General features: G+C 40.3%; 1 protein-coding gene across 8 annotated transcripts in view; it reads left to right on the plus strand.

The window, feature by feature from the left end:
- ccm2 (CCM2 scaffold protein) overlaps positions 1–26942 on the plus strand; it is a 147773-nt gene that overhangs the window by 98529 nt on the left and 22302 nt on the right. For 5 of the 8 annotated variants that reach the window (XM_043682484.1, XM_043682476.1, XM_043682478.1 and 2 more), the window contains 2 exons: positions 1512–1709; positions 20547–20649. In XM_043682484.1, the coding sequence (XP_043538419.1) occupies positions 1512–1709; positions 20547–20649 (301 nt within the window). Of the gene's footprint in view, positions 1–1511; positions 4207–20546; positions 20650–26942 lie in introns of those variants that run through there. The other 3 variants (XM_043682487.1, XM_043682492.1, XM_043682490.1) reach the window with 2 other exon arrangements.

Consider the following 26942-nt stretch of genomic DNA (forward strand, 5'->3'; position numbering starts at 1 on the left):
TGTCTCTGCTGTCTCCTCCTCTAGATTCCTTCAGTATGCACTTATGGATATCGTCTGAACTCTGGGGACTTGGCCTCTTTAGTTTTGTTTAAGTATTTTTTTCCCCTGTCCCACTATTAACCATTCAAACTCATCGTCTAATCGAGTCATTTAATGAAGTGTATGTTCCATTATCTTTTAAGTACTGAGATAAAATCATTAGTCAGTTTTCTTCTGAGTTTATCTTGCTCATCCTTTAATTGCTGTACCCTACGTGACTTTTATTGAAAAATGTTTTCACCTTTTGACTGACTTATGTTGCATTCCTTTTATCTGTTATATAAGAATTTTATCTTTTTTTTAGATTTAATTTTCCTTTTGAGTTTTCAAGTTTTGCAGGTACAGCCAGTTCTTCTATGACCTGATGGTTACGTTCTTGTGCAATCCTAAGTTATAGACCGATTGTGTTTCAGAAACAGCACTTAGTGTTGGCGATGTAATAGTGTTACAGCCAATACATTGTAAAGCTTCGTGCTTTAGAAACAATGTCCCTGATTCAATTGCAGCAAATTCGGGTTGACGAAACGCATTATAGCAGAACAAGCTGTACTTCATAATTATCGTGTTGTTAATGGAATAAATTCCTGTTGGATTCTCTTGCTCACTTAAAGATTTTCCATGATTTCCTTTTTCACCAAGATTTTTCTTTATTTTATTTGGTTCTACCTTCTTCAATACAGCGCTTCCCAACTCTCTCCCTAATGCAACCCGCATTTCAAAGCTTGAATGTTTTTGTACCCCCTCAGTGAGAACCCATTAGAGCAGGAGTACGGTTGTTAAACTTGGTTTGAATTCCACCTTATGTTATTGTTTCAGATCTCGTGGCCCCCAAATGTTAGCCCACTTTGAGTTCTGATTTCCACGTTTGGGAATCCTGACTTAATACCATTTCAGAGAGGTCTTTTTTTTTTTGGTTGCAAATCATGTTTCAACTTTATGTTCCTGGCATTTAGCCCCGCTACTATAATTTATTTGTGAATGTTGTTGTTCCTGAACTTTATTTTCATTAGAGCTGCTGTATCTGATGATTGTATAAGAATTCTCTTGGATTTCATTTGGGATCAGTTTAAAGGGGAAGTGTTGCATGTCTGTCTTGAGGTAATTATAATGAAAAGATATAGCAGCATTATGTGATGATACAGTTTGACCCTTAATTGTGTGGAAGCCTTCAAGTGTAAATTGAAGGCAACCGCTGCACTGTAGTGACTGACTTGGTCTTGAACAATTGACAATTAGCAATGCTGGAAATGTACTTACAGATCTGATTATTTTTACTATGCATTCTACCATATTTAAGTCCAATTTGTAAATTTTAGACATTTGAATGCATGCAGACTGATATAGTTGTTTTCCTCTTCAATAGAAATGTGGGTTGAGGTGTTGGGTATATAAAAGAAAAATTAATTCAAAATTCTACTAAGAGGTTTGCTTCTGTTTTTTTTTGTAAAAAAGTCATGTTTTTTATCTTCCAGGACTCCGACCTTTCATTCCAGAAAAAGACAGCTTACATTTTGAAAATTTCCTTGAAACTATTGGTGTCAAGGATGGAAGGGGCATTATAACGGACAGTTTTGGCCGATACAGAAGGACTTTGAGTAATGCATCCAATTCAACTACAAATGGCAATGGAGCAACTGCAGGCTCAGATGATCAGTCTGTGCCTTCTGAAGGTGATGAATGGGATAGAATGATCTCTGATATTAGCCATGATATAGAGGCCCTTGGCTGCAGTATGGACCATGATTCATCTTGAAATGAAATTTGCACATCCAGTTAGTAGCCGTCAAACTTCTTTCTTATACCGATGTGTTCTTAAATGAAGTTTACTACAATGTGAATATTTAAATGGATTGTTAAAACATTTCTAAAAAATGAAGAAATCAGGCCATAACTTTTTTTATTGCTGAAAAACTGCTTATTTGTATTGAAACCTTTTGTAACAAAGCAAATACCTGTTAGGCTTGCTTCTTCCAGTCGTGAGCAAGACTTTCCTTGTCATTTCACGTGGTTTTGTATCTGAACTGCACAATGTTACATATTGCAGTATACTGTGATGTCAGGGATGATTTGATTCACTTCTGGACAGATTTTTCATTTTCAATCTAAGGCTCCAAGAAGTTGAAATTTTTTGTCCCATTTCTGCTCTATGATGTTGCAGCATGAGGTGATGTCTGGTGCTTGCAAATAATACTGCACACTTTGAATTCCTGTAAATCTTGGCTGCATATTCAAATGTAGCTGCTGAAATTTGCCTTGTGACTAAACTAGGCAACATATTTCCATTCTTCTCATGGGAGGTGCAGAAAAGCTGGTATGTGATTGTGAAAGTTGAGCTTGTATATAGTTGGAGTGCATTATTGTGATTGCAAATAACTAAAATTTTGGTAAAGACAATTGACAGAAGAAAAATTGGCATTTTTCTTAAATGAAGAGAACCATGCTGCAGATTTTATGTTCTGCTTTCAAATATTTGCTTTAAAAATTCCTGCAGTTATCTGCTATTCCTGCAATATTTATGCTCTACTTCCATTTTCAAATAAGGGAAAGCATTATCATTTAAACTTGTAGAGTTTTATACAAAGGTTTAATGTTCTGGTGAAATGAACAGTAAGGTGCACCATAATGGTGTGTCTGTATATTGATACTTTTCAAAATGTCCTTTCTATTTCTGCACACCCAATGCAAGGATTTTTAAATTTTAAATTCTAATTAAAAAATAAGGGCTATTTAATCGTAGCCCATGCAAATTTTTCATGTAATATGCTGTATTTACTCTCCCATTTAATGAAATTTAAAAGGAAGAAAAATGTTCATGAAACTGGAGATGCAATTTCAAATTTTGGTTAATAGTCAATTTGGATGCTGTATTTATACTGCATTTAAACAACCTTTCTTAAATATTCTATTTGTTTATTGGCATGACTCAACATTTTACCAATAGATGTACTGTATTGTATGTATATGTGATAGTGTGCAGTGGGTAGAATGTATGAAGTTAATATGCATAGCATGTGGAAACAAGAAAACCTCAAGATCAATCTGAAAGAATGGATTTGCTATTACTGCCAGTATAATGGTCTTTGGAGCCACTAACTTTTTTATGGAGTGTTGTCAGATGCTTCAATATCCCATTCATTAGTTTGTAGTGAAGTAACTTGGTAACAGTGCTTCAGGTGATTTAATTTTATGCTTGGTTTGTAAACCTAAATGTAATATTATACTCTAGTAAGATCTGTTAAATTCACTTCAGTGTCCCTTTCAAAATATTTTAGTGTCGTAAACTCAGATATTAATGAGTTGAAAACCACTGGCATTGTACTGGCAGACTGCATGGTGGGTTTCCCGATTTGGATGCTTAATTAATTGTACTTAAGGAAGTGGCTGTGTGTACCATGTCGTTATGGTGATTGTTGTCTTTTAAATATTAGGATGGAGGTAGGGTAAAATACAACTGCGTATCAGTGAAATATTTCAAGTACAAGAAGATGTAAATGTTTGAACTTTTCAGGTACAAGGGATATCAAGCTACCCTCTTTGGATATGAATATTAGATGTTGTTTTCTGCATCACTTGCCATGATTTTACTCGGATGTTTTGTTCCATTTCTCCATTTGACTGAAGTTGATCTTTTGTTTCCTCCAGTCTGTTCAGAAAGTTGCCCATTTACTTTATGTACAAATATGTACGATTTTGTTTGTGATTTATCATTTTTACACTGTATAGAATATCTGCTAAAGCAATTCACATTTGTAGCAGGAAAGGACCTGTGCATGTTTTGTAATGCTTTACTTTTTTCAAAGTGCAGTCTACTGTTTGTTCCATTGGCCAACTACTTCCAACTATTCTCAATCAATTATCTGGTTTATCTGGCACAGCCCAGAAGTTCAAATACAGATAAGCCAAGGCTGAGATTCCAACACCAGTTTGCTTCAATGAAAAAGCAATCTAACCATGCAAGCTACTACAAACACACCTATCATTTGACTTGTATATCAGTAGTGCAGCACCATTTCGGTTTCATGATCTGGCTTGTTTAAATAGTAAAGCCTTTAGCTTGGGCTATTGTAAAGGTTGAATGTCAAGCTATATCATCTTTTCCTGAGTGAAAGTGAGGACTACAGATGTTGAAGATAAAAGTCAAAAAGTGTAGCATCGAAGAGCGCACATCCGAGAAGCAGGAGAGTCGATGTTTCAAGCATAAGCTCTTCTTCAGGAATGATGAAGAGCTTATGCTTAAAATGTCAACTCTCCTGCTCCTCAGATGCTGCCTGACAGGCTGTATTTTTCCAGCACCACACTTTTTGACTATATTTTCTCCTTCAGCATTGGTAATAAATTTTCTCTTCAGTGATGCCACTGAAATTACCTGAGCATTGAGGTGGACAAGGATAACATGGAAATTGTTACTTTGAATGCAGGACATTTAATTTTAATCACCTGCCCCATTCTGGATGGGGTCACTTTCTGTTATAAATCTAACAGTAAATCAGGATAACTGGAGAGGTAGGTGTAATGGTGAGTGAGAGTGGAACAATTATTTCCGGATTTTTTTTGATAGTTTAATTGTTTTGCTTTAAAAGTAGCAGTATTATAATTGTGATAAAGGATAACACAGTAAAACAGCACATTTCATGTAATATTTATTCCTGATGCCTGTTAAAAGGCATGATGACAGAACTGAATTTATCTTTGCAGGGTATTTTGGGACAGCAGTACATTTCGCACTTGCAAGTATAAAATAGATAATTGGTCAGTGAAGCATGTTAATGCAATAATTTGAGTTTTACTTTGTACAGATTTGCTTTCAATATCCATTATTTGCTTAATGCAAATTCCGGCCATGTTTGCCAAAAATATTAATCAGGTCAATATTATTCCCTAACCATAGGGACTATGACTGTCTTTAGCACAAGTACGAGAGCTGTAATATTCCACTTTAGGTCAAATGCGTATTTATTTTGGGGTCTATTTATGTCCAATCTGTTTAATAAAGGAGACTTTGCATCTTCGTCATGTTTCTGTTATACCTATTGGTCAAATTCTTAACATTACTCCATGTTTCCTTTCTTCATGTTGCTTATGTGTGTACTAGTAATTTACCTTAAAATTGTTTTTTTAATTTTATAGCCATAACAATCCAAAGAAATCTGCAGTGCCTTAGTCACGGTGTGCAGGAAGTCAGTTTTATCAAATATTGATGGTTTTAGTGTAGAGCTAGAGTCCTACAGGACGGAGACAATCCCTTTGATCCAAACTGGTCCAAGCCGACCAACATGTCCATCAACGCTCACCCCATTACCCTGCACTTGGCTCATATCCTTCTAAACTTTTCCTATCCATGTATTTTTCCAAATACCTTTTTAAATGTTAATGTACCCACCTCAACTACTTCCGCTGGTAGCTCATTCCTATGCATTCCACACTTTTTTTTTAAAAAAAAGTTGCCCCTCAGGCTCCCTTTTTATTCTTTCCCTGCTAACCTTAAACTAATGCCTTTGAGTCCTCGATTTCCCCAACCCTGGGGAAAAAGGTTGGGTGAAGTCATCTTATCCATGCCTTTCATAACCGTAGACATTTCTATAAGGTTCCCCCCTCGGTCTCCTACGCTGTAAAGGAAAAAGTCCTCGCTTGGCCAACCTCTCCTAATAGTTCAGACCATTAAGTTCTGGCAACAACCTTGTAAATTTCTTCTCCACTCTCCTGTTTAATAACATCTTGCTAAAGCAAGGTGACCATAACTGAACACTGCTCCAGATGCATCTCTTTGCTTAATTGTTGGTTCAGTTTATAAACTGCGATGTATACAATGATAAAGTGGACCAAACAGTCTACAAACTGATATAATAAACAATTAATAAGTATGCATTCATAAAAGAAATAGACACCTGAAAACAATTGACCATCTTGGGACATCTACAGGAAACATCTGCACCCAAACCCCTCTGCTACCATCTGATGTGAATGTTTGCTTTTCCGTCTGATGTGAATGTTTGCTTTATGAACAGGTTCTTTTTTAGTTGTCCTCTTCCCCCAAATAAGACATGTTGCAATGAAAATAAATTTAGTCTTGTAACTGGCCTGAATCTTCATGGGACATGTGGAAAAACTCTTTCAGTCCTAACATTTATTAATGACTCTTCCTCAGCTGCCAAACTGGAAAATGTCACCAACTTTGTTTCAAATTTCCCCTCTACTTCACCAATTGGTTTATCATTAATTCTCCCCTTTGATTCCTTTCACTATATCTTTATAGATATGTTACTTCATCTTGTTTCCTGTTGAAGACTTTTCTCCCCATCCTCCTTGTTTGTCCCTATCGCATCTGTTCTGATGATGCTATATTTCCCTCCCAGATCTGTGACCTGAGTTTCCATTATCCTCTCCTATCTTGACAGTGTCCTTATTCACATCACTCTTTTCTGACACCATTTAAATATATTGTTTTCCTTTTCCCTTGTCCCTTTCTCTTTGAGCAATTTTTTTTTAAAAACAATACTGAATGACATTTTGAGTTTATTTCTCTGTCACACTGGGTTTCCAAATGCATCTTCCAGATAAAATAATGATTTAAGCTTTGAATAGTGTCATGCCCTCTGAAGTGGAAGACCAGTACAGAATGGATGCTTGTTTTCTTGATTTTCCATGCAATCTGAAGATGTGGTTCTAAGCTTCCAGTTGTCTTTTATAGTTGCTTTTCAGTGAAGTTCAATAGAAGCTTAAGAAATAACACCACCTCTGTGTCCAGAAAACTGTACTGTTGAGTTCAACAATTCTTCTAATCACTTTTGCATTTATTCCCCAAACAGCTGTACTGGTCATGATTCAGTTTGTTGTTGATAACCCCTCGACACATCAATTTTTGATGTTCTGTTACCACTTTTCCTTGCACCATCATCCAATTTGTAATTTGATCCATCTTTCATCCCATCATAGACTTTGACTTTTACACTTTCTTCTCTTCTCCACCCCTTCATTTCATTTCATTTTTGCCCCATACTTGAATAAAATCTGTGCAGTTCTTATCCTTTTCCAGTTCTGACTGGAGGTCAGGAATCAGGAGTGTGATCTATTTCTCTGATTCTGTCTAACTTAAATTATTCTTGTTTTCAATTGGAATGTGCATGTTTCACAGATCACTTAATATTTTAAAAATTCTGTACTGATAGTGAGTCCAATTTATTAATATCATGAATAATTTTCCATGTTATTTAAATGGGCCTTTTGAGTCACTATTTCTTTATAGCTCTAAGAAAATAATTTCCTCATTTGAAACTCATATCTCACCTGTAAATGAAGTTTCTTCACTTGGACAAAGTGCATCTTTTATGAAAGGCACAATTAGCTCTGTGGCCTTGAAAAACAAGTTTTGGGGCATTTGGGGTTGTACTTGGTAGGATTTGATAGCAATGGAAATAAAGGATGTGGGAGTGAGAGGTAGTGTATTGGCGTAAAGATTTTGACTTGGGCTTCTGTGAAGGGTTTGGGGTTGCTGCACCAACAGACATTATCTTTAACATGTGATGTCCTATAGTAGTATTGCAAAGGAGAGCAGGGAAGCTATGCTTGCCCTTGATCACCACTCCGAGTAACATTTATCCTGGAATTTAATAATTAGAGTACTGCTATTTGTGGGATCCTGCTATGTGAAGACTGACTGCTGCATTTCATACATTGCAATAGTGCTTGCACTTCAGAGGGGGCATAGTGTGAATTCACTAGAATGACATCCTATCTACTTTATTAAGGCAGATGCCATAATAGTCCCTTGAGAATAGAAGGTTAAGTACTGATATAGATGAGGTTTTCAAAATGATCCAAGTATCTAATAGACTAGATAAAGAAACTACTTTCCCATGGTAAAGAGTCTTAAGCAAGGGCACAAAGTCCTAAAATTTTAGTTAGGTTTTTATGAAATGTTTCCTGATATTACCAAAGAATAGGGGAAATTTGGGTCTTTCTCCATCAAAATATTAGAGGTTGTAGCGAGTTTGGAGAAGATTTGTAGCTCAGGTTGAGGTTTTTGAAGGAAGGTTTGCTCATTGAGCTGAAAGGTTCATTTCCAGACATTTCTTTACCTTACTAAGTAACATTTTCAGTGGACCTCATGCGAAGCAATTATGAAAATTCCTGCTTTCTATTTATATGTTTGGGTTTCTTTGGGTTGATGTCATATCCTGTGGTGATATTTCCTGTGGTGAAGTCACTTCCAGTTCCTTTTCTCAGGGGGTGGTAGATGGGGTCTTACTCGATGTGTTTGTTGGTAGAGTTCTGGTTGGAATGCCATGCTTCTAGGAATTCTTGTGTGTGTGTCTTTGGCTTGTCCTAGGATAGATGTATTGTTCCAGTCGATGTGTCCTTCCTCATCTGTTTTAAGGATACTAGTGAGAGAGAGTCATGTCTTTTTGTGGCTAGTTGGTGTTCATGTATCCTATTGGCTACTTTTATGCCTGTTTGTTACAGTCCTTGCATGTATTTTGTAAGTGACGTTAGTTTTGCTCGTCTGTATAGGGTCTTTCAAGTTCCTTAGCTGCTGTCTTAGTGTCTTGGTGGGTTTGTGGGCTACCATGATGCCAAGGGTTCGGAGTAGTCTGGCAGTCATTTCTGCGATGTCTTTGCCAGGGAGAGTGGCTAGGGTTTCTGGACGTGTTTTGTCTGCTTGTTTGGGTTTGTGGCTGAGAAATCGGTGGACTGTGTTCATTGGGTACCCATTCTTTTTGAATACATGGTATAGGTGATTTCCTCTGCTCTGATTAGTTCCTCTGTGCTGTAGTGTGTTGTCTCGTTGAAATGTTCTGATGCAGCTTCATTTGTGGGTGTTGGAATAATTGCTTTTGTAATTCAATATTTGGTCTGTATGTGTTGTTTTTCTCTAGATGCTGGTTTGAAGTTCCCCGCTGGCTGTTCGCTCCTGTTTGCTCTACTGTGACATTTAGGAATGGCAGTTTGTTGTTTTCTGCCTCTTTTAATTACTTTTATGCCAGTAAGGGTATTATTGATGATCTTGAAGGTTTTGTTTAGTGATGACAAAGGTGTCATCCATGTAGTGGACCCAGAGTTTGGGTTGGATGGTTGGCAGAGCTGTTTGCTCAAGTCGTTGCATTACTGCCTCTGCTAAGAACCCGGATGTCGGAGATCCCATGGGTGTTCCATTGGTTTGTCTGTAAATTTTGTTGTTGAAGGTGAAGTAGGTGGAAAAGCATAGGTCCACTAACTTGATGTGAGGAAGGACACCACTTCGACCGGGACAATACATCCATCCTAGGACAAGTCAAATAAAGACATGCATGAGAATTCCTAGAAGCATGGCATTCCAACTGGAACTCTATCAACAAACACATTGACTGGGATCCCATCTGCCACCCCCTGGGAAAAGGAACAGGAAGTGACTTCACCACAGGAAATGACATCACCAATCCCAAAAACCCAATCATATAAATAGAAAGCAGGAATTTTCAGCATTGCTTCGCATGAGGTCGACTGAACATGTTACCTAGTAAGGTAACAAAATGTCTGGAAATGAACCTTTTCAGCTCAGCGAGCCAACCTACATCCAAAACCTCAACTTGCGCTACAAATCTTCTCGAAACTCGCTAAGACCAATGGGCGCAAAACATTAAAACTGGCCCGAAAATGGGAAACAAATGCCATCCGACAGAGCGCCACCTGCGAACAGCTGTACTTCTGCACGAATGCCTAAGGAAACAGGTACTACCTAAATGTCTTCAATACAAACCTCTCCTTAACACCCTACTAGCCATAAGAATAGCAGAGCAAAACGGCCGCAGAACACTTCGAGAAATGATTAATGATGCCCACAACAAACTCAGTAAATACAACAGGGAGATTTTGCATTAAAAATCTTTGCTAGGTCATGCAACAGACCATGAATGGGCAGACACAGTACAGCAAGCCATAAATATTAGACCACAACAAACACAGAAAATGACAAAAAACTAGACAAACTTACACAAAGTAACAATGACAGCACAAAAAAACATCCATGTGACTTCACCACAGGAAATGACATCACCAACCCAAAGAAATTCAAACGTATCAATAGCAGGAATTTTTAGCATTGCTTCTCATGAGGTCCACCAAAGATGTTACCTAGTAAGGTAACGAAACGTCTGGAAATGAACCTTTCAACTGTTAGAGGTTGATTGTGAATTGAATGTTTCAAACATTTGACAATTTTTCAGTGTATTCAAGGAGTATGGTCAAGTGGGTAGATATAAATGAATTGTTACCTAATTGCTGAAACAGGTTAGAGGACTGAAGGATCCAGTGTTTGAAAAGCACTTTGGGATGTTTTGAATTGTGTTATATAAATATGAACATTTGAGATTTGGCAGCAGTCTTTTTAGGCCAAAATTAATGCCCTCCTTGAAAGCATTCAATGTTTTGGTCTCAATGCTTTCACATGATTCACAGGTTTTCCACACTTGAAGCAATTTCTCCTTGTCTTGGACCTTAAATGGCCTGTATCTTTAAACTGAGACCCCTAGTTTTGGACCCCAACCCATCAAACTCCTCAGGAATTAGTCCTCTAAATCTTTTATGTACCCCCCCATAACCAACATATCCATCCTCGGATAAGCAGGCCTAAACTATACACAATACTCCAGATGTCCTTTCAACAAGGATCTATGTCTTGTTGATAGAGTATCTGCTCCAAACTCGAATCCTCCCAATAAAGGCCAATACACCATTTGCTGCCTTCAGCACCTAATGTGCTTAAATATTTGCTTCAGTAAATGGTGTGTAAAGATATCCTGATCTCATTTAACCACACCCCTTCCTGATCTCTTGCCATTCAGATTACCTGCATACTGTTTATTGACCTCCTTAGAATCAGACAGCTCCAACTGATGTCATAAAATTGTGTAATTCTGAAGTACTAGTCATTCAATCTTGGAATTATAACTCAAACACACTTTGTAACCATGCAAAAATCCTTCTGTGCCAGCAAGATCGCTTAAACTGTACGCTTAAACCTTCTATTACAATACATTAAGTGCATGACTTTAGGTTTAGTTGATATTTAAACACTTCAATCCTGAAGTGTTATGACACTGCTGCCATTTTAATATGGATTTCTGGATGCGACTTTTTTTTAGTTTGTAGTGTATATTTTCATGGAATCAGCTTGAGTTCTTATTGGTACTCTCTCTTGGCGTGCGTTGCTCTTTTACCCATTTATCAATTGATATTTGGTGATGTCTACAGCGCTCAAGTTTCCAAATGAAACCAGCAACTAAATAACACTAGCTGCAATTGTTCATTTTTCATTCCTTTGTATTATATCAGATGCACACTTGATTATACTGCCCGAGAACTGAAGTTTGAGCATTTTGATTGCTGTGCAGCATTTTCTGTCTCGGAAAATGTAAGGTGTCTTCATTGCCACTCTTCCTGTTCCTCTGCACCTTTCATTAGAAGAAAGTGAGGACTGCAGATGCTGGAGGTCAGTTGAGAGCTGGAAAAGCACAGCAGGTCAGGCACCATCAGAGGAGCACGAGAATCAATGTTTTGGACAAGAACCCTTCGTCAGGAATGAGCCGAGGGGGTGGGGAGGTAAACGTGAGGGAGGTGGGGCTGGGGGAAGGTAGCTGAGAGTGCGATAGGTAGATGGCAGGCTGGGGTGGATAGGTGGGAAGGACGATTGGCAGGTAGGACAGGTCATGAGGGTGGTGTCAAGTTGGAAGATTGGAACTGAGATAAGTTGGGGGGGGGGCGAGGAGGGAAAATAAGGAAACTGGTGAAATCTACATTGATACTGTGTGGTTGGAGGGTGCCAAGGCAGAAGATGTTCTTCCACGTGTCACATGATTAGGGTGTGGTGGCGGAGACCCAGGACCTGCATGTCTTTTGAGTGGGAGGGGGAGTTGAAGTGTTCGGCCATGGGGCAACATGGGATCCCATGTACTTTTGCGTAAGTGACTTCTACTGCCTTCTGAAGATGCACAAAGCCAACATACCAGGACATCTCACAGTATCAGGCAGTGGGACCCTGTGTGAGATCCTCTCTGGCTATGTCGAAGGCATCTTGAAACCCATCTTCAGATTTCTTGCGTTAACTCAGCACCCATGGACCAGTCAAACTGGGAACCTTTCTTGTCACAATGGACGTTTCAACACTACACCAGCATCCCCCACAATGAGGGCATTGTGGCAACAGCCTCTACTTAAGACCAACAACTGCCAATCTCTGAGCACCGCCTTACAACTCATCCGCTTTATCTCAACAACAACAGTTTCACCTTTAACAACCAGTTTTTCATCCAGACACACGGAACAGCCATGGGGACCAAATTTGTACCCCAACATAATTATGCACAGATTCAAACAATACTGCTTCTCTATGCAGGATCTCCAACCAATGCTATACACCAGGTATGTCGATGGCATTTTCTTCCTCTGGACCCATGGTGAGGAGTCACTGAAACAACTACATGCTAACAATGAGTTTCATCCCACCATCAAACTCACCATAGATTACTCTGTAGTATCTGTCTCATTCTTGGACACATGCCTGTCCTTGATGGACAGGCACTTCCGCACATCACTCTACTGCAAACCCATGGATAACCTCACAATGCTACACTTCAGCTTCCACCCGAAACACATTGAAACAGCCATCCTTATAGTCAAGCCCTACGCATACACAGGATCTGTTCAGAAGAGGAGGAACATGATAGGAACTTAGAAGTACTCCAGGATACCCTCATAAAAATGGGATATGATGCTCAACTCATCAACCACTACTTCTGACTTGCCACAGCGAGAAACCATAACCACCACCTGCATAGAGAGACGCTGCAACTGACAGGGTACCCTTCATTGTCCAGTATTTCCCAGGAACCGAAAAACTATGCCATGTTTTTTACAGCCTGCAACATACTGTCAATATGGATGAGCGCCTCCACTTCTCACCTTTTAAACAACCACCTCAAAAAAGGTTTGCAGCAAACTGCCTAGCTTTCAGGGTAACACTGTACAATCCTGTCACAATGGACACTGCATGATGTGGCAGGGTGTCTACACGGATACCACCATTACACATGGGGACACCTCCCACTATGTACATGGTAGGTACTCGTGTGACTCGGCCACGTCTGTATCATGCTGCAGGCAAGGACACCCTGAGGCATGATACGTTGGTGAGACTGAGCAGAGGCTACAGCAATGGATGAATGGACACTACGCAACAATCAAGACAGGAGTGTTCCCCAGTCAGAGAACACTTCAGTGGTCTAGGACATTCGGTCTCGGACCTTCGGGTGATCATCCTCCAAGGCGGACTTTGGCACAGGCAACAACACAACATAGGCGAGCAGAGGCTGATAGCCAAGTTTGGACCCCATAGGGATGGCCTCCACTGGGACCTTGGGTTCATATCGCTTTACAGGTGACCCCACTGTACTATACACATGCGTGCACACAGACACACATGCGCCCACAGACACACACTCCTACAGACTCCCTCGTACGCAAGTTCTCATAGCTCACATATACACTCCCACACTCACGCACCCTCTTACAGATTTGTACCTCTTTACACTCTGTCACACACACCGTCTCGTATAGACGCTCGTACCCCACCCCCAGCGTGAACACAAGTTTGTGGGGTGAATTTGTACTTGCAGAAATACATTTTATTTTGCTGAAAAACTGCATGGATCCATGTAAGCTTTTGTAAATCCCTTTTTTAGATTAGAATCAGTCTGAACACTTAAGCAGTCCAGGATATTCTGCTTTCCACAGGGCACCTCACAACTTCAGTGCATTATCTGGGCCAACATGGAATCTAATGTTAAAGTTCATGTGAGAATGTAACATTAACAAAGTTCTGTGATTTACATATGAAAGAACAAACCAAAATGATCATTGTAAAAGATGAGAGACTTAAGCAATCTAGGTCTTTTTCAATATCTAATTTCAGTTACATCACACTGTCAACTTTTGCTATAAATTCAATGTCTTACGATCTTATACTTCACAACCACCTGATGAAGGAGCAACGCTCCAAAAGTTAATGCTTCTGAATAACCCAGTTGGACTATAACCTAGTGTTGTGATCTTTAACTTTGATTAGAACCCTGTGCTAAATCGTGCTTTGCAACCTGACTGGCTGCATTATCACCTGATACATTAGCACATCTAATTCCATGTACGTAACTGCCCACTGCTAAATGTAGCCCTATTCTATGCAGTCACTTTTAGTACCCTTGTGATAGTATCCCTATCTCTGGCCTGGGGGCCCAAGCTCAATTCCACCTGCTCCAGTGTAATGTGTACAATAAATCTCTGACCGGGTTAGTTGGAAAATATTTGCGTTCCTCCTTAGACGACTACAGCATAATCCTCTTTTGAGTGTGTGCATCCAACCAATTACAAATCGGTATTGTGATCTACACTTAACCAAACTCCACCCCGGTCATCATTCTGTCAGCTCAACTGGGAAGCATCGTTAAAAAGCCACAACGTCAAGTCTCAATACTGGCATCTCTGAATTTCTTTGATCTCGAGCTGATGAGATGTCTGTTATGTTGCATTGTAGCATTTGAGACAATCTATTCCAGTGTAGTATATACTAAAGAATCAAACAAGCTGTTGACCTTTCCTCCTTAACACTCAAACCTTTTGGCCATCTCCAACTTGACCGCCACTTCTCCCTTCTACCCCTGTTGTAACACCCTCCTCATTGGAAAATTAACATTAGCCTTCTGAATGCTAATGTATACTCCAATTAACTGTTTGTTACCTTCCCCAGTTCCCCTGTTGCCAATCCTGCTATCCCTGCATTGTATGATTACTGTGAACCTGCATACAAATTGAAGAATGCAAGAGGGAAAGGGAAAAAAAAAGCTCTGTTTTTTTTTAAAGTGGAATCCCATCGAAACTGATTGTTTTCAACAGGATCTAGGTCAGAAATTGTATTCTTTTGATTTTGAGTCTAAGTCTGTTGAATCAGCAGGCCATACATATTACTGATTTACAGTGGGATTATATGTTAAGGGGTTGGGCAGGGAATTGAAGTTAGTCACAATTAAATCAGCCATGGAACAAATTTGAGCCCAAATAGCCTACTCATGCTCATATTTATTATTTTCTTATGATGTGAATTTTGTGAGACTTTAGACTATACCAACAATGTAACAAAGTGATTGCATCAGTAAGAGCATGCCACTTTATATTTCCACTTAAGCTGCCTTTCCAGCAGAATGGAGTGATAATTCCTGCCTTGTGAATTATGTTCACGTAAGAAGCCTTCAAAGAAGAGTTCAGCATTTTTTTCTGTTTAATATGAAGACCCTTGTAGTAGTGTTACACCAACCTTATTTCTCAGCTTTCCCATAATCTTTATTGTACTTTCTGCAAAGCTCATCTTGAATGACACTGGGCTGAAGCTGAGATTCGTAAACTAGGAGAAAGCCTATGTAGAAGGCAGTAGTGAACTTATGAACATTTCTTGTAATCCATCTCCAACTGACCTTTTAACAATTCGTTGTGTTAGCATGTAACATAATACCATAGCATTAAGTGTGTATGATTTGAATTAATTGCTGAACCAGCAATGTTCCTGCAAAAACTCTTAATTGTCTGGTCCCTACTTACTATCCAATGGGTCAAAGGCAAAATACTGCAGATGAAGATATTAAATAAAAGCAGTGCTGGAGGATCTGATCCGGCAGCCTTTGTGGGGAGAGCAGTAATAAACTTGGCTAGACCTGCTGAGTTTCTTGGCCACATTTTTAAATTCAGACTTGCATTGCAAACTGCCCACAAAAAATGTTGGATGAATACAGTCAGTTCTTCTATAATGCAATGGCTGCATTCTTGTGCAACCCAATGTTACAGATAAATTGCTCTTTAGAAGCAGCATTTAAAGTATTGGTGCTGTATTTGCATTCCAGCCAACACACATTTTAAAAGTTTGCACTTTAGAAACAGTGTCCCTAATTTGTCAATTGTGTTATAGCGAATTTGCGTTGACAAAATGCGTTATAACAGAACAACCTTGTGGACATTTTCTAATTGACCTGTTCAGAAATGTTGTTATACATTTCTGGATTTGGAGGATCTTAAACCTAGGCCATTTTTGTCAAGAGTTAGGAATGCTGTTACACCATAGCAGGTGAATATTAGGTGGTTTTGTTCTGCTACAGTTTTTTAGGTGGTGACAGCCAATGCTGAAACTTGCATGTGATGAGCTATTACTTTGATCAGGTTCCACAATATTGATGTCTAGGATCATAAACCAGTTGGAGTCTATAAAGATTTTTTTATACTCTGCAAATTATCAACTGATTGGATTGGCTGCACAAGACAACCCCACACACAAAATTAATGATTCAGAACTTCTACAAGTTATCCTAAATTCCTATTGTGATGTTGGAAATCTGCATAAACTTTGGAAAATGCCTAAATGTTTCCATGCATGGTGTTTTATGATTTCACAAAAGTTACTGGGAGATATAGACAATTGTAAAAAATCAGTGCTAATAATTTACAGCTGTGTTTAAATTATACAGTTGCTAATTTAGTTTGCACTTTTTGTATTGTGCTTAACCTAGTGATTTTAAAAGAAAAATCGAAGGACTACTGTGAAATAAATTTAGAATTTATAAAAGTTATTCTTGGGTTAGCAGCCCCTGGAGCAAACTGCAGTATTAAAGCACTTCCAGCTGAGTGCAGCAGAGGAGCATTTTCAGTCAAGATTGGGGAATCTTAAAATGATTCGTACTTAAGGTTTCAATTGCAAATGAAGTGCCCTAACACTTTGAACTTGCATAGGGATATCATTTTCAAATTGCCAGAGTAGGCATTACACTGATTTCTGGTGGATTATGTATTCCAGAGTTCAGTGAAACACACAGGTTTGGTAAAATTGGCTGATTCATGCATGTTCTATTACTGTGTCCCTATTAGGTTGTGCCTTAATTTTTGTGCTATTTCAAAAGGAGTTTTGTGAGCATTTTATTCAAATAATATGTATCACCACACATTGCTGCTATTGAATAATTGGCCAGGATTTTTTGGATCACCAATGTTTCATAACAGGTAATGTAAGTATTTTTGTTTTCAAAAAAGACTTTAGGACAGTAAATCTCATGGGGTCTGCAGTGTTTCTCCCCCTTAGAGTTACTTAGTCAATCCAATTTACTTACATGCAAAACTTTTAAAGTTACTTTTTTCAGGCAACTGTCTAGTTCTTGAAAAATAACTTGTGGATGCTGCTTCACTAGAAATTTGGTGAATGTGGCAATCTCTGCAAATTATTTTCCTGCGTTTTCTATATTTTTTGTAATTTCTTATCTCAACCATTGTTTGTGATTATCCTTTAATCTTGGTCTTTCCAGTAGAACTGAAAGTTGTTTTTCATCTGCCACCATGTACAATTTAAATGAGTTAGTCTTTTTCTCAAATGTTGAGATATGGAGATCTTGGTAAAACGAGCAGCATTCCTGCCTCTTGAGGCAGAGTTATGGATTTGTATCCTACTGAAAGACTTGATGACTAAGGAAGAATTATTCGTAATGTGCAAGCAGGTTGCTCCTCAACCTGTAAATTCTTCCAAGGTACGATAAGAGCTGGAGGGCTTGCTGAGCTTAGAAAATGACGCCTTTACCATTCCAAGTAAAAGCTTCAAAGTGTATGTTGCAATACCAACTGGACTGCCTTGGTGCTGACTGTCTGATTGATATCACTAGTACACCTTTAATTTCCCATTCAGATTAGGGTGGATTCAGGGTCCACCTCACAAGTCTACCCAAACACTAATTCCCCCACCATAGAGTCATAGAGATGTATAGCACTGAAACAGACCCTTCAGTCCAACTCGTCCAGGCCAACCAGATATCCCCACTGTAATCCCATATGCCTCAACCCTTCCTATGTATATACCCATCCAGCTGCCTTTAAAATTTTGTAATTGTACCAGCCTCCACCACTTCCTCTAGCAGCTCATTCCATACACTCACCAAGCTCTGCGTGAAAAAGTTGCCCCTTTTTAAATTTCTCGCCCTAAACTTATGCCCTCCAATTCTGGAATCCCCCCCCCCCCCCACCCACCCACACACACACACTTATCCTTGCCCCACATGATTTTATAAATCTCTAAGGTCACCCCTCAGCCTCCGACACTCCAGAGAAAACAGCCCCAGCCTCCCTATAGCTCAAATCCTCCAACCCTGGCAACATCATTGTAAACTTTTTCTGAACTCTTTAAAGTTTCACAACGTTCTTCTGATAGGGGGAGAAGAATTGTGCACTTGTGTAATCCTGCCGATTACACTTGCAGGAAGTGCACCCATCTCCAGCTCCTCCAAGACCGTATGTTCTAATATTCCAAAAGTGGCCTAACCGATGTCCTCTAAAGCCACAACATGACTTCCTAACTCCAATACTCAATACTCTGACCAACAAAGCAAAGTATACCAAACACAGTCTTCACTGTCCTATCTACCTGTCACCTCACTTTCATGGAACTATGAACCTGCACTCCAAGGTCTCTTTGTTCAGCAACATTCCTCAGGACCATACCATTAAATATGTAAGTCCAGCTCTGATTTGCCTTTCCAAAATGTAGCATCTTACATTTTATCTGAATTAAACTCCATCTGCCACTCCTCAGCCCAATGGTCCATCTGATCAAGATTCCATTGTACTCTAAGGTAACCTTTGCTGTCCACTGCACCTCCAACTTCGGTGTCATATACAAACTTACTAACCATACCTGCTATGTTCACATACAAATCATTGATATATTGGCAGTGGACCCAGCATCAATGCTTATGACACACTACTGGTCACAGACCTCCAGTCTGAAAAGCAACCCTCCACCATCACCCTCTGTCTTTTACCTTCAAGCGAGTTCTGTATCCAAATGGCTAGTTCTCCCTATATTCTATGAAATCTAACCATGCCAACCCCTCTACCATGAGGAACCTTGTCGAAAATCTTATTAATGTTCATGTAGATCATGTCCATCAGTCTGCCCTTATCAATACTGTTACTTCTTCAAGAAACTCAATCAAGTTCATGAGATACGATTTCCTGTGCACAAAGCTATGTTGACTATCCCTAATCAGTCCTTGCATTTTGCAAGTACATATAGATGCTGTCCCTCAGGATTCCCTCCAACAATATGCCCACCACCGATGTCTGGCTTACCAAATTTTAGTTCCCTGGCTTTTCCTTACCACCTTTCTTAAATCGTGGTACCATGTTAGCCAACTTCCAGTCTTCTGACACCTCACCTGTGACTATTGATGATACAAATATCTCAGCAAGGGGCCTAGCAATCACTTCCCTTGCTTCCCACAGAGTTCTAGGGTGCACCTGACCAGGTCCTGGGGATTTATCGTTTTTTTTTAAATGTGTTTTAAGACATCCAGCACCTCGTCTATAATAACATTTTTCAAGCTGTCACCATCTATTTTTCCCACGTTCTTTATCTTCCATATCCTTCTCCACAATAAACACACATGCAAAATATTAGCTTAATATTTACCCCATCTCCTGCAGTTCCCCCTCCAAGATCAGCAAGGCAGCCAGTTCTCTCCCTAGTTGCCCTTTTGTCCTTAACTCCTTTTGGATTTTCTTTAACCCTATTTGTCGTCCTGATTTCCCTCTTAAGTATACTCCTACAGTCTTTATACTCTTCTAAGGATTCACTCAATCTCTACCTGACATATGATTCCTTTTTTTTTCTTAACCAAAACCTCAATTTCTCTAGCTGAAAATGTGTTGCTGGAAAAGCGCAGCAGGTCAGGCAGCATCCAAGGAGCAGGAGAATCGACGTTTCGGGCATGAGCCCTTCTTCATTCCTGAAGAAGGGCTCCTGCCCGAAACGTTGATTCTCCTGCTCCTTGGTGCTGCCTGACCTGCTGCGCTTTTCCAGCAACACATTTTCAGCTCTGATCTCCAGCATCTGCAGTCCTCACTTTCTCCTCGATTTCTCTAGTCATTCAGCATTCCCTACACTTACCAGCCTTGCTCTTCACCCTAACAGGAAATTACTGTCTCTGGAACCTCGTTATCTCATTTTTGAAGGCTTTCCATTTTACAGACATCCTTTTACCTGCGAACACCTGCCCCCAATCAACTTTTGAAAGTTCTTGCCTAATACTATCAAAATTTGGCTTTCCTCCAATTTAGAACTTCAACTTTTAGATCTGCTCTATCCTTTTCCATTAGTATTTTCAAACTAATAGAATTATGGTCACTGGCCCCAAAGTACTCCCCCACTGATATCTCAGTCACCTGCCCTGCTTTATTTCCCAAGAGTAGGTCAAGTTAGCAGCAGTCTGGAGTGTAACCACATAAAGCCTATTGCAATGAATAGTTAAAAGGCTTGTGGTTCTGAGACAAATAGCCAACTGAGTCCTATGTTTAATGTGTTCGAATGTTTTTGGCTGAAAGAGGTGTAACGATTGACAGTACTGTAAGCTTGTATTCTTTTGCACTGGATGATCATTATAAAATTATTTCCTTCACAAAAGAAATTCCAATAGATCATCTGTACCTCGCACTGCAGCAGTCTACCATGATCACAGTTATAGAATGTGGAGCTGAAAAAAGAGAGAACACCATCCAACTGCAAAGGTTGGCTTGACAATTCCAGAAATGCTTCTAGTACTTTATAGACCAAACTCCAGAAACAGTTCTGGAATGGAGTGGTACAGTGGTTCATTGGTTAGCACTGCTGCCTCACAGCAACAACGACCTGGGTTCAATTCCACCCTTGGTCAACTGGCTTTGTGGAGTTTGCATGTTAGAGCATAGAACATTACAATGGAATACAGGCCCTTTGGCCACCATGTTGTGCCGAGTTGTGAAACCAATCTGAAGCCCATTTAACCTTCATCTATATGTCTATCCAATGATCATTTAAGTGTCCTTAAAGTTGGTGAGTCTATTACTGTTGCAGGCAGTCTGTTCCACACCCTCACTACCCTCTGACTAAATCTACACCTGCTCTATATCCATCACCCCTCCATTTAAGGCTATGTCCCTTCATGCTAGCCATCACCATCTGGAGAAAGAGGCTGCCCATCCTATCTAACCCTCTGATTATCTTATAATCTCTATTAAGTCACCTCTCAACCTTCTTCTCTCCAACAAAAACAGCCTCAAGTCCCTCAGCCTTTCCTCATAAGACCTTCCTTCCATTCCAACTAACATCCTAATAAATCTTCTCTGAACCTTTCCAATGCTTCCACATCCAAAACTCAATCCCTTCACTAATAAAAGCTAACACACTATCAATCTGGGTGGCAACTTGCAGGGATCTATGTACATGGACATCAAGATCTCTCTGGTCACCTACACTACCAAGAATCTTACTATTCGCCCAGTAGTCTGCATTCCTGTTACTCCTTCCAAAGTGAATCACCTCACACTTTTCTGCTTTTAAACTCCATTTGTCATCTTTCAGCCCAGCTCTGCAGCTTTTCTATGTCCCTCTGCAACTTGCAAAATCCTTTGGCACGATCTACAACTCTAGCGACCTTAGTGTCATCCGTAAATTTACTAACCCATCCTTCTACATCCTCATTCAAGACATTTATAAAAATGACAAACCGCATTGGATCCAAAACAGATCCTTGCGGTACACGATTAGTAACTGAACTCTAGGATGAACATTTCCCATCAATCACCACCCTCTGTTATCTTTCAGCTAGCCAATTTCTGAACCAAACTGCCAAATCACCTTCAATCCTGTACCTCTGTACTTTGTGCAATAGCCTACCGTGGGGAACTTTATAAAACTCCTACTAAAATCCACATACACCACATTAAATGCTTTATCCTCATCCACCTGTTTGTTCACCTTCTCAAAAAAACTCAAGGTTTGTGAGGCATGGCCTATCCTTCACAAAACCATGTTGACTATCCCTAATCAACTTACTCTTTTCTAAATGATTATAAATCTTAGCTCTCATAACCTTTTCCAACACTTTACCCATAACCAAAGTAAGACTCACTGGTCTATAATGACCAAGGTTGTCTCTACTCCCATTCTTGAACAAGGAAGCAACATCTGCTATCCTCCAGTCTTCTGGCACTATTCCTGTAGACAATGACAATGTAAAGATCAAAGACAAAGGCTCAGCAATCTCCTCCCTGGCTTCACAGAGAATCCTAGGATAAATCCCATCTGGCCTAATGGACTTTATCTATTTTCAAACTTTCTGGGATTGTTAACACCTCCACCTTGTGAGAAATCCCATCTAGTCTAGTAGCCTGTATCTCAGTATTCTCCTTGACAACATTGTCTTTCTCTAGTGTGAATACTAACAAAAATATTCATTTTAGCACTTCCCCTATCTCCTCTGTCTCCATGCATAACTTCCCACTACTATCCTTGATTGGCACTAATCTTGCTCTAGTCATTCTTTTATTCCTGACCTAGCTATAGAAAGCCTTAGTTTTCCTTGATCCAATCCGTCAGCGATTTCTCATGTCCCCTCCTGACTCTTCTTAGCTCTCTCTTTAGGTCTTTCCTGGCTAACTTGTAAATCTCAAGCACCCTAACAGCCTTCACGTCTCATCCTAACATAAGCCACTTTCTCCCTCTTGACATTCAACTTCATTAGTAAACCACGGCTCCCACGCTTATCCACTTCCTCCCTGCCTGACAGGTACATAACTTATCAAGCACCTGCAGTAGCTGTTTCTCTAATAAGCTCCACATTTCAGTTGTGCCTATCCCCTGCAGTTTCCGTCTCCATCTTATGTATCCGCCTCAGGCAACTGTCTGTGTGGAGTTTGCACATTCTCCCCATGTCTGCATGGGTTTCCACCGGGTGCTCCAGTTTCCTCCCACAATCCAAAGATGTGCAGTTCAGGTGAATTGACCATGCTAAATTGCCCGTAATGTTAGGGGAATGGGTCTGGGTAGATTGCTCTTCGGAGGGTTGGTGTGGACTTGTTAGGCCGAAGGGCCTGTTTCCACACTGTAGGGAATCTAATCTAATCTAAATCTTGCTTAAATGCATCATAATTGCCTTTCATCAGCTATAACTCTTGCCCTGTGATAGATACCTATCCCTTTCCATTGCCAAAGTAAACATACCCAAATTGTGGTCACTATCACCAAAGTGCACACCTACCTTTAAATCTAACACCTGGCTGGGTCCATTACCCAGTACCAACTCCAATGTGGCCCTCATCCCTTGTTGGCCTGTCTACATACTGTGTCAGGGAACCTTCCTACACACATTGGAGAAAAACTGTTTGACCTAAAGTACTTCAACTGTGATATTCCCAGTCAATATTTGGAAAGTTAAACTCTCCATAACAATTACCATGTCACTCTTGCTCCTATTGAGAATCATCTTTGCTATCCTTCCCTCTACATCTCTAGAACAATTCAGAGGCCTATACAAAACTCCCAGCAGTTTGTAACCTCAACCCATACTGCATCAGTAGATGAGTCCTCGAACATCATTTCTGCAACTGTAATACTGTCCTTGACTAATAATGCCACACCATCAACCCCCACCTGTCTTTTACCACCTTCTCTGTTCTTACTGAAACATTTAAATCCTGAAACCTGCAACAACCATTCCTGTCCCTGCTCTATCCATGTCTCTGAAATGACAACATCATCAAAATCCCAGGTACCAAACCATGCTGCAAATTCACCCACCTTATGCCAAATGCTCCTGACGTTGAAGTAGACACACTTCTAACCAACTTCTTGCTTGCTGATGCCCTCTTGTGACTTTGAAACCTTATTTCTGACCTCGCTACACTCAACCTCCTGTATACTCATAGTATAATTAAGGTTCCCATGCCCCTGCTGAACTAGTTTAAACCCATCTGAAGAGCATTAGCAGATTTCACCCCCCACCAAGCATATTGGTACTCTCCTGGTTCAGGTGAAGACCATCCTGTTTGTCGAGATCCCACCAACCCAGAAAGAGCTTCAATTATCCAGGAATCCAAAACCCTCCCTCCTGCGCCATCCCTGTAGCCATGTGTTAAACTCCTCTCTCTCACTATTCCTCACCTCGCTAGCATGTGGCATGGGCAACAAACCAGAGATAACAGCTCTGTTTGTTCTAGCTCTAAGCTTCTCCCTAGCTCCCCGAATTTCAACTTTACATTCCCATCTCTCTTCCTACCTATGTTGTTGCCTATGTGAACCATGACTTGGGACTGCTCATCAAGGTTTCCTCCAGGTGCTCCAGTTTCTTCCCACAATCCAATGATGTGCAGTGCAGGTGGATCGGTCATGCTAAGTTGTTTCCAATGATGTACATGTTAGATAATTTGCCATGGTTAAAGCGATAGGTTAGGGGTACTGGGTCTGGATGGGATGCTGTTTGGAGGGGAGTTGTGGACCTGATGGGCTGAATGGCCTGTTTCTGCATTCTAGGGATGCTGTGATTATTCTAAACTGTACAGGAGTAAAGAACAATTTTAAGCATAAGAGACCATTCCATCTATGATGTTGTAGGAATCATGCTCAAGTTATACACAGCCCTAGGCAGACCGTACTGGGAGCACAAGGTGGTGATTGTAACAACCTAATGTTAGGAAGAATAGAAAGCCAATGACAAAGAAAATTACAGCATAGGAACATGCCCTTCAGCCCTCCAAGCCTGCACCGATCCAGATCCTCTATCTAAACCTGTCACCTATTTTCCAAGGATCTGTATCCCACTGCTCCCTGCCCATTGATGTATCTGTCTAGATACATCTTAGAGGTGGGCATGATGGTGTCTTTTACCACCTCCACTGGCAATGCATTCCAGGCATCCACCACTCTCTGCATAAAGACCTTTCCACGCATATCTCCCTTTTAAACATTTCCCCTCTCACTTTGAACTCATAACCCTGAGTAATTGAATTCCCAATCTGGGGAAAAAGCTTCTTGCTACCCCCCCTTGTCTATAACTCTCATGATTTAGTAGACCTCAATCAGGTCACCCCTCAAACTTTGTCTTTCTAATGAAAATAATCTTAATCTACTCAACTTCTCTTCATAGCTAGCACCCTCCATAACAGGCAACATCCTGATGAACCACCTCTGCACCCTCTCCAAAGCATCCACATCCTTTTGGTAATGTGATGAGCAGAATTGTACACAGTATTCCAAATGTGTCTGAACCAAAGCCTTATACAACTGAAACATGACCTGCCAACTCTTGTACTCAATACCCTGTCCGATGAAGGAAAGCATGCTGTATGCCTCTTGACCACTCTACTGACCTGCATTGCCACCTTCAGGGTACAATGGACCTGAACACCCAGATCCCTCTGTACATCAATTTTACCTGGGGCTTTTCCATTTACCGTATAGTTCAGTCTTGAATTGGATCTTCCAAAATGCATCACCTTGCATTTGTCTGGATTGAATTCCATCTGCCATTTCTCCACCCAACTCTCCAATCTATCGATACTGTATTCTGTTGCATTCTCTGACCCCTTCACATCTGCTAGTCCACCAATCTTGGTGCCATCTGTAAACTTGCTCATCAGACCACCTATACCTTCCTCTTGATCATTTATGAATATCATAAACAATAGTGGTCCCAGTAAGAATCCCTGTGGAACATCACTGGTCACAGTTCTCTATTTTGAGAAACTCCCTTCCACTATTACAGTCTCCTGCTGTCCACCCAGTTCTCTATCCATCTAGCTTGTAGACCCTGGACCCCATGCAACTTCACTTTCTCCATCAGCCTACCATGGGAAACCTTGTCAAATGTCTTACTGAAGTCCATGTATATGACATCTACAACCCTTCCCTCATCAATCAACTTGCTCACTCCTTCAAAGAATTCTATTAAGTTGGTAAGACATAACCTTCCCTGCACAAAATCATGTTGCCTATCACTGATAAGCCCATTTCCTTCCAAATGTAAATAGATCCGAGCCCTCAGTATCTTCTCCAGCAGCTCACAGGTCTGTAATTACCTGGAGTATCCCTGCTCCCCTTCTTAAACAAGGGGACAACATTAGCAATTCTCCAGTCCTCCGGGACCTCACCCGTGTTCAAAGATACTGAAAGGATACCTGTTAAGGTCCCAACTGTTTCCTCTCTTGCTTCCCTCAGTAACATGGGATAGATCTCATCTGGACCTGGAAACTTGTCCACCTTAATGCCTTTTGGAGTACCAAATACTTCCTCCCTCCTTATGCTGACTTGACTGAGAGTAAACAAATAGCTATCCCTAACCTCAACATCCGTCATTTCCCCCTCCTTGCTGAATACTGATGCCAAGTACTCATTAAGAGTCTCACCATTTTCTCTGACTCCAAGCATACCTTTCCTCTTTTGTCCTTGAGTGGGCCAACCCTTTCTCTAGTTACCCTCTTACTCCTTATATATGAATAAACGGCTTTGGGATTTTCATTAACCCTGTTTGCAAAAGATATTTCATGACTCCTTTTAGACCTCTTAATTCCTTGTTTCAGATTGGTCCTACTTTCCTGATATTCTTCCAAAGCTTTGTCTGTTTACAGTCACCTAGACCTTATGTATGCTTCCTTTTTCCTCTTAGCTAATTTCACAATTTCACCTGTTATCCATGGTTCCCTAATCTTGCCATTTCTATCCCTCATTTTTCACATGGACATGTCTGTCCTGCACTCTAATCAACCTCTCTTTAAAAGCCTCCCATTTATCAAATGTGGATTTACCTTCAAACAATCCCATCCCAATCCACATTCCCCAGCTCCTGCTGAATTTTGGGATCATTGGCCTTCCTCCAAGTTAGCACTCTTTCTTTAGGACCGCTCTCATCTTTGGCCATGGGTATCCTAAAACTTATGGAATTGTGACCACTATTCCCAAAGTAATCCCACACTGAAACTTCAACCATTTGGTTAGGCTCATTCCCCAACACCAGCTCCAGTATGGCCCCTTCCTGAGTTGGACTATC

The sequence above is a fragment of the Chiloscyllium plagiosum genome, chromosome 3 (assembly GCF_004010195.1).
Source record: "Chiloscyllium plagiosum isolate BGI_BamShark_2017 chromosome 3, ASM401019v2, whole genome shotgun sequence".
Taxonomy (NCBI): Eukaryota; Metazoa; Chordata; class Chondrichthyes; order Orectolobiformes; family Hemiscylliidae; genus Chiloscyllium; species Chiloscyllium plagiosum.